The sequence below is a fragment of the Eufriesea mexicana genome, unplaced genomic scaffold (assembly GCF_001483705.2).
Source record: "Eufriesea mexicana isolate 0111107269 unplaced genomic scaffold, ASM148370v2 scaffold1902, whole genome shotgun sequence".
NCBI lineage: Eukaryota > Metazoa > Arthropoda > Insecta > Hymenoptera > Apidae > Eufriesea > Eufriesea mexicana.
The window spans coordinates 126,825-135,115 of record NW_016909996.1 but is presented as its reverse complement, the minus strand read 5'-3'; the positions used below and the strand labels follow the sequence as shown (position 1 = coordinate 135,115).

General features: G+C 38.7%; 1 protein-coding gene across 1 annotated transcript in view; it reads right to left on the bottom strand.

Moving 5' to 3' along the window:
- Positions 1-8,291, bottom strand: part of unc-13-4A (BAI1 associated protein 3) — a 108,883-nt gene that overhangs the window by 1,733 nt on the left and 98,859 nt on the right. The window contains exons 16-24 of the mRNA XM_017902721.1: positions 7,938-7,989; positions 7,095-7,136; positions 2,485-2,630; positions 2,068-2,284; positions 1,880-1,954; positions 1,577-1,690; positions 883-1,092; positions 386-601; positions 1-128 (exon numbers count right to left, since the gene is read on the bottom strand). Coding sequence (XP_017758210.1) covers positions 1-128; positions 386-601; positions 883-1,092; positions 1,577-1,690; positions 1,880-1,954; positions 2,068-2,284; positions 2,485-2,630; positions 7,095-7,136; positions 7,938-7,989 — 1,200 coding nt within the window. The remainder of the gene's footprint in view (positions 129-385; positions 602-882; positions 1,093-1,576; positions 1,691-1,879; positions 1,955-2,067; positions 2,285-2,484; positions 2,631-7,094; positions 7,137-7,937; positions 7,990-8,291) is intronic.

Genomic DNA, 8,291 nt, shown 5'->3' with positions numbered 1-8,291 from the left:
TCTTCTACGTTTAAGAAGCTTTGACAGTGAAGTGCATCGTACGATAAACCTTTCTCGTCTTCGTGGAAAAATTTCACCAATAAGTCTAAAGCTTCGTGAAGTCTCTCGTAGAACATCGCTGGCTTGTCCTGCAAAGGAACAGATTTTCCAATAAATTCGACCCATATCAATACCGATACTATTTCTATCATTTTCAATTATGAAACAAATATTTTGGACACTAATATTAATGAATACTTAATTTTGGAATTAAAATACTTGAAATTACAATTATTTAAAAGCCAAAAGAATTAAGTCAGCTTCTTATAACAATTAGAATATCAATAATTGTTTCCAACAATCGTATCCCATAAATTGATAAAAATACTCTATCAAAATTACTTACACCCGCATTTCCATCCATCTGATTGCTGAGCACAGCCAGTACCACCTCCCAGATGTCCTGGAGGACTCTATTAAAATTGACAGTAAGCAGAGCCGAATTCAGTACCACCAGGTGCATGTCTAAATACTCGAGCAATGGCGCGATAGCTTCAGAAGTGGGCAAACTATCCGGTGACCAGGCCAGATGGAACATGGCTTTCTTCAACGGTGGTCTCATCTATAAATCGAATACAGACTCAACGTTAGATCAATAGCATAAAATCAATCTTGATCATTTTACACTTTAAAATATACCGACATGAGACAATACCGATCATTCACAATCTTTTGTCTAATTTCGAATTCATAACACATCAAGGATGTCTAGAATTCCATATTTTTTCGTGCTAAAAATAGAAACCACCCCTTCTCCAATAAATAAGAAAAGGATCGAATTTTCTTTAACAGGAGAAAATAATTTTTATTCGATGGTTTCGTATTTTTGCTAAAAATGCCGACCTTCGTGCCGATCCTTGAGACGATCTGATTTATGAACAGTAACATTTGTCCTGGTGTCTGCTCCAACGGTGACGTCAAAGCGGACTGCATTCGCGCGGAATCGCCGGCTTGGCACTCCAAGGCTGTCAGAAGCTTCTCGATCAGCAGCTCCTCGCCTAACTGCAGAAGCCATCTTCGAACGTACTCGAGGCCGTTGATAGCCACGCACATCTACGAAATCATTTCAAATCAGTTAATGTTACAGGTCCATCTATGAGCGCCGACTTCATGTGTGAGAGATCATTTTACTCTAATTTACTTTACACTCTTATTAAGTTTGAGATCAACAAGGTTCTTGTTACTGAAGATGATTCGAAATACATTTTCTTTAGGATTTTCTAAAAATCCTGTTACACATTTTCGAAGTAAGAATTCGGTAAAGATGTATAAAAAATATACATAAGCTAGAAAGAGACGCTTAGTACTAATTTCTATATGTGCAGCAGTAAAGTTGCTTTGACATTGCTGTCCATGCTATTCTGTATCATTGATCATTTGCATATACGTCTGCATTGTACGTTTGCCAAGCAGAGTGCGACATACAAGCGTGTTTAAGACGGTCACCTCGTTCATTCTCATGGTAAAGTGTTCTCAATATCGCTCAGCTATCTTTGCAAAGCAGTGTCGTGTTTTACTAATGCGAAGCGGTCTCTACCTCAACGATTACCTCGTCTGTTGTCTTATACGGAGTTTGTTCCTCATAATAGCCGCTATCTGCTAGTTTCTGGTGGATGATTTCGGCGTAGTGAGCAGCTGGACTGCAAATTGCCTGTAATAAAAACGTGAAAGTTAGACAAATTATGCAAATATTAAAAAACTTTGGATAAAAGTTCGTACAACTCCACATAAATATATTATTAATCACTTAATTTACTGTTTATTTAGTTAGATCAGGACGCTATAGTTTTGAAGCAGATTTGTAATAGTACCACAGAAATAAATTATACTAATTACTCACATCCACGACTTTCAAGACCAAGTTGTACGACCCAGGAAGATCCGGCCAGGCTAACTTTTTCCAAAACTCTTTGATCTAAAAATATTTCGAGTCATAAATTTATTCCTGCTAATATTTCTCTCTGAAAAGATGATCTGTTGCTTGTATTATTACATTACTAAAATTGTATTTCTTTTTTTGGCTCATACCTGATAGAAGCAAGCTGTGACGTCAATGGCGGAGGTACCATGCTTCACAATGTATTCTCCAACACAAATCCGATCGAGTTCAGCCGATTTTCTCACGCGCTGGATCGCCTTCAATTTAGCCAGATCCAACCATTTGTCGACAGCTGGTCTGAACCATTCGTAATACTTGCAAATCGCCAAAGTTTTATGGTCGGACTGCGGCAGGGTCTCCTTCATGCTAAAAATATTACTCTCCGGTTACTCGAACAAGAAATGTCGCTAATATATCCTAACTTCGAAATTGCTCGATTAGACAGTTTATTTCATTACAGATTTATTTCCTATTCCGCTCTTCGAGGTTCGTATCTGATCCTCGAAATCGCGAAATATTATTTCTCTTCGAGCATTCGAGTCGGGTAATTCTGTCTATATAGTTACGTGACAAAATCCTGCAGAGCCAAGTACAACTCGAACATCGGGGTCCCGATTTCCGCTCCAGGTGGTAGCACATATTCTTCGTCCGGGTCCTGACCGTGAAGCTGAAGACAAGCTGTGGTGACCCTTGCTCCGAGCTCGTTTTGCATCTATCGAATACATTTCTTCCGATGAAACCGAAGGACGGGGGATGACCGACTGATTCTACTAGTGCTTCGAAAGTCTTTTCGCAATTCCACCAGTTTTCTCACCGTTTACGCAAGTTTCGTTATATACATATGTGAAGTTTGGTCGCTGAGATCTCTGAACAACGAATATCTTTTGGGAAAAGGAACTTTTCTTAAAAACTGTTTTGATAATTAATTATATCGAACAAAATCCCTATAAAAATTCCCAAAGATATCTGAAAAACAATCAGCTGCATTGCCCTCGTAACAAATCACACCAAGGGAAACCCCCTAACGACCTAACCACGATGAATCAAAATGAAACCACCCTCGACAACTGCGGGTCGTTTCGGCAACCCCGTGAACGGCAAGTTTCAGCAGTCTATCTCCCGTTTCGTCTCTTCGTCGAATTTCAAACGCGTATTGAACACGCGGATCACGCTTCCAAACGATATCGCGTGTTTCCAGGAAACGAGCATTAGCCGCGTGCAAGACAAATGCAAGTTGTCTCGAAACGAGGGCTGAGAGAACTGGAGGTTCGACCGGACAAATTATCGGGAGAAGGTAAAAGGTACGAGAGTACGAACACCTGGCAACTTTCGAAATTACTTCGATCCCACGGTAACTCGTTCCCCAGACGAGCTTTCAGTCGTTTCTCCATCGATGAAACGCGTTTTCAAAGGAAACGAACGTCTTTCATCGGAAATATCGGATAATTAATCCGTCACTTTGAAATACAAAGTTATAGCTGGGATAGGAATAACGCGTGGTATCAAAGACGATTCGAATGGAGTAAAGTTTATGTTACGTATTTATCTTCGTGTTCTATTGCATTTCTAACGATTTTCGAGCGTTTCTCGTTCGTTCTCGATGAAGAAACTTCTCGATTAGTTGCGTTTTTAGATTAACTTGCTGACAGAAAGATGAAAGAAATTCGATATAAAGTGGAAAAATTATTATTCTAATACTGTTAGAATAAGGTGACTGAGAAATAGCGAAATTTTTAAAAAATACTACGATACTGGTATATTCTACATGGAAATTAAGTACAGTGCGGATATTCAATTAACGCACCACCTAACGACCCTCTGTTTAAGGAACCCGAAGATCCCGAGCAACTTTCATTATCGCAGCGCGATATTCGCAAAGAATAAAATCGGATGAGAAAGTATGGTACATATTTCTCACTTAGGAGCTGACGTTAGTAAACGTCCCGTATTACGATAACGAAGACAAAGCGAGAATGGCTACCTAAGCACGGAAGCTTAGCCGGTATACTACTCGTTTAGGATAAGCACGATCTCCAATTTTTTTCCGAAATGTACTACTCGCCACTTCTATTCGAATATTTTCCTCAACTCTTTCGTACGAATTTCCTCGCGATTATCCAAGGAAAAATGAAAAATATAATAAAAATTACGAAACTCCCATGATCGCTGTCAAATTTCATCATCATCATCATTACCAACCCATTAACGAAAATACAATTTCCTATGCGCGAAATAAGCTCAATTTCCATCGTGAAAGATTAATTTTCGCCAAACAATAGAGGGTAATTACTCCCTCATCCCTTCCCAAATTCTTCCATCATCAACCCTTTATCTTCCATACGATTTTCCATACACGAGAGAGGGTTGGTCCCTGATACGATCTTTAGCACACCTGGTGACTCGTGAAACGTTCGTCTGACACGCGGAAGATCCGCAAGACAATGGTTTGAGCGCAGGAAGCAGCATTGCAGGGTTTCCCTTGGGTTGACGAAATTGGCGAAATTGTATCCCAGCGACTAATACGTTTGGGAAACTTGCGTAAAAGTGATGGACACCCTACAGAGAGAAAGGTTAGTCGGGGGCTCGAGAGGAACGTTTAAGTGGCTGTGCGCGGGAAGCACATCGCTGGAGGTGCAAGAAAACAAAAGATCGATCCGGATACTTGATATCCTGTGGCTACGGGGAAATTATTATTCATCCTATATCGTTCTGCTTTCTTCCGGAAGTTGGAAAACGTACGAGAGTGATGCGGACGAAATAATATTAATTTTGACACTAATCCACGTTTCTTAAGAAAGATCGAAATTTTAGATTCGAACCGAATCCAACTCCAGATTTGAAAATTCATTTTCCACGAAATTCAAAGAAAACTGGTATCAAACAGGCAATTTCATCAAAGTCATATCAAGAATCAATCTATTTCTTAATTTTTGTAAATTCACTAAAGAAGAAATAAATCCAGAAGCACTGTATAATGCACAATGTATATGTTACAAACCAGGTGATTAATACAGGCATTATTCATAATACTAGGGCAAAATCGGGCAATGTAATAAATTTGACACAGTTTACCCTGATTTATCACATTATCATTATTCATAAGTACCGGTTATTATGTATAATGACCTATTAGTCCATAGCATACATATAAATAACTATTTCCTGGTTTGCTAAGACCTTTTCATCGATAAACGTTCCTGCTTGACACCGCTGCTACCTCGACTCGCACCAATCGCGACGATTAAAAGACGAAGAATAAAATAACAAAGAAATCCTTCGTAGCACAGGAGACCAAGCTGAACCGGAAAATTCACCATCCAAGGTTCTCCAGCTACCCAAAGCTACTCGACTTGTCCGTCAAATTCTAGCAATTCTAATAAACGTGACAACGACAATGTTCGACGAGTACATGCATCGGTTTCGGTGTGTTCGCTGTGCAAACTGCGTGTCCGGTGTCCGGAAATTTACGCGGGAGATGCATGCGGAGCGTGTAACGTGTAAGCAGGCGAGTAGTAGCTGGCAAGTAGTTCCTCGACAAAAGGAGTATCGTGCAACCCCGGCTGGAAATAAAAGAGCTGCGAATGGAAAGCAACGTCATGCTTCACGGTGTGACCCTTCGCGTCTCCGGTGTCCCGTGAAAGATACGGTGAAAAATTACGCGCTTTGCATCAGCACGTTCGTGCGCCGATGGAACCGGGACCGAGTCGTCAGGACAGCTTCCTTTCAGCCATCGTGGATCGCCTTCTTTCATCCCTCGAACGCCGGGAAATTAAAGTATCGTAATTTTTGATAAATGCTTCGTGCCTTTTCCGCCATTTTTTTTTTTAGAAATTTCCAAAGGTGGCTTTGGTGATTTATGTTGCGATATCCGTGACGTGGCATTCCGAATTCCTTTACGTCCCTGAAATTTATTCCCCAAATTTTCCATCTTTCATTTCCTTCTCCGTTTTTTTCTTCTCTATTTTTACGATTAGGATATTTTTATTATATCGATTTAATTAGTCTTGCGTTCGTTTTGGAACGTTTGGAAGTATAATTTATGTACTTGTTTCACTTATTCGAATACGGCTTATATGGATTATGCAATAATTTGTTTACAGAGGTGAAATAATATTGGGCCCCGTGTGCCGACAAAACGATTATTATTAAGATTAATTTTCGCGTTGCGAATATTACGTTCAATACCTCAATTTGTTTTAATATCGTATGCAAAGCAAAATTAAATATCAGACTGGTAATAATGGTATTACTGACAGACAAGATAAATTGGAATTATAAACGAATAAACAAATTATATCGATGACCGAATTTTTCTGTATTCTATGACAGATAAATCGATGAAATTATTGCATCTGCCTGGTGGAAAATTTCTTTGAATCTGGATAACCATATCGTCGATTCGATCCCGTTTCCATCGCAGCTTCTTTCTCTAAACTAGCAAAGTACACTTATGGACACAGAAAACTTCATTGAGGACTACATACAGTGTAAACAGTAGGTTGTCGACTGTATTAACTAAAGAACATCGGTAGATAGTTATTTTCTTCAGCTGTCTTTGAGCCGGAAGAACATTTTCATTCATAGAGAAGTAACTTTTCCTTTGATCTTGTGAAACGTTTCTCATGTGCGCAAATAAAACCAGAAGTACTTTTATAACGGAGCACGTCAACACTTTTCAACTACTTTTACGATTTTCTCTCGCAGTCAAGCTTTTCAGTCAAAATTACGTTATCATAGATATTCGACTACTCAACTACTCTGTCAGGTGATCTTAATGAATCTCGGGTAAACCCGAGAAATACTAAAACTTTGCTAATGATTCAGAACTCGCGAGGAGTCAGTATTTACAAGTAATCATTGATGTAGAACGATATTCAAGAAACTACCAGCTAATCAACCGCCCATCGTTTCATTTGCGTGCGTTAATTAGAAAATTAATTCGTTCACGAGTGGATTTTCTCTTTTTTTTTTTTTAATTTCAGAAAATTGTAAATCTTTATTCGCACGTTAATTTATTTATTTATTTATTTAGTTTTTAGTCGGGAAACGTAAGCAAATGAAAGCAAGCGGCCTCGATACGACAATTCAATGTCACATATACAAGGAGATCGAAGAAGAAAGATAGAATAGAAAAAGAATAGGGTTTTAACAGTTCGTGGTGGCGATGAAAAAGTACCTCGGATGTGTTCTCCATGTGTTTCGCCACGTGTTCCGCCAGCTATGGACAAACATCTCGTGTACAGTAAGATCGCGATGACCTGACGGACAATTCAAACTCATCCTCAACATCGTCCGATCTTCGTTCAACCTGGCCTTCAGGTCACTGCGATTCGCTTATCTATAGGGTGTCCCTTTGACAGTCCTTTGCTTATCTGTACATTTATCCGCGATGTGCGAACGTTCAAATGCATTCGCTTCGCTTGCTGCAATTCTCAAATTCTTTTAATCAAATTTATTCTTTTGCCAAGCCGTCTGTGACTCATTTCTGGAACACCCTATATATAAAGAGTAATATGTTCTGTAGTTATTTCGATGCAAGGACGTCGACCGAATTCGCAGAGATCGAGATGAACTAATTGTAAAACGCGCTGCGAAATGATTCATAATTTTTTACACTTTTTTTAAATTTTATTTTCAGACGCGACGAAAATTTTCTTCCCATTTTGTTAATGTTTCGATAATGGTATTTGTCCGTTCAATTTTCACGAGGAATTTAAGGAAGAATTTAATTTACTTTCAAGTGCATCGGTAGATTTTTATATTCTTTTGGTATCGATCGAAAGTTTCGGAAAAACGCGATCGACGTCTTGAGTAAAGCATAAAGCCAAACATAGCACATCCAGCTTCACGAAACAGTGAAATAAAATATAGTCGTGTGTTATAATGATTGTGTGCTTTGATTCTGCATCGTCACGGTCTATCAAGTGAGAATATTTCATATATATGTATATATATATTTCTCGTTCGTCTTTCAGATTGTTGAAAATGATCATTTCTTTTTCACGCGCCAATTGCTTACCAGCTTGTCCAATTGTTTATACACCGCCGAGAAATATGGCACGCCGTTCGTGCTGGAACACAACATTTCATCTGTCGTTCGTAAGCCAACATATTAACAACATAATATTAATCGAATAATTTTTTCCTCCGTCATAGAACACTATTTTCCTTATCCAAAATTTCATTCCAATGAAGTATTTACGTTTCGTCGCTATTCGCGATTCATTCGTGGAAAAATAAAGGTCTCAAGTATTCCTGTGTAACTTTCTAACTTTCAATTGCGCGAATTCTGATTCAACAGACGTTTAATGATAAAATCACAAAGTTTAAGCGGAAGAAGAACAAAAAAAAAAAAAAAAAAAAGGGAAAAAAA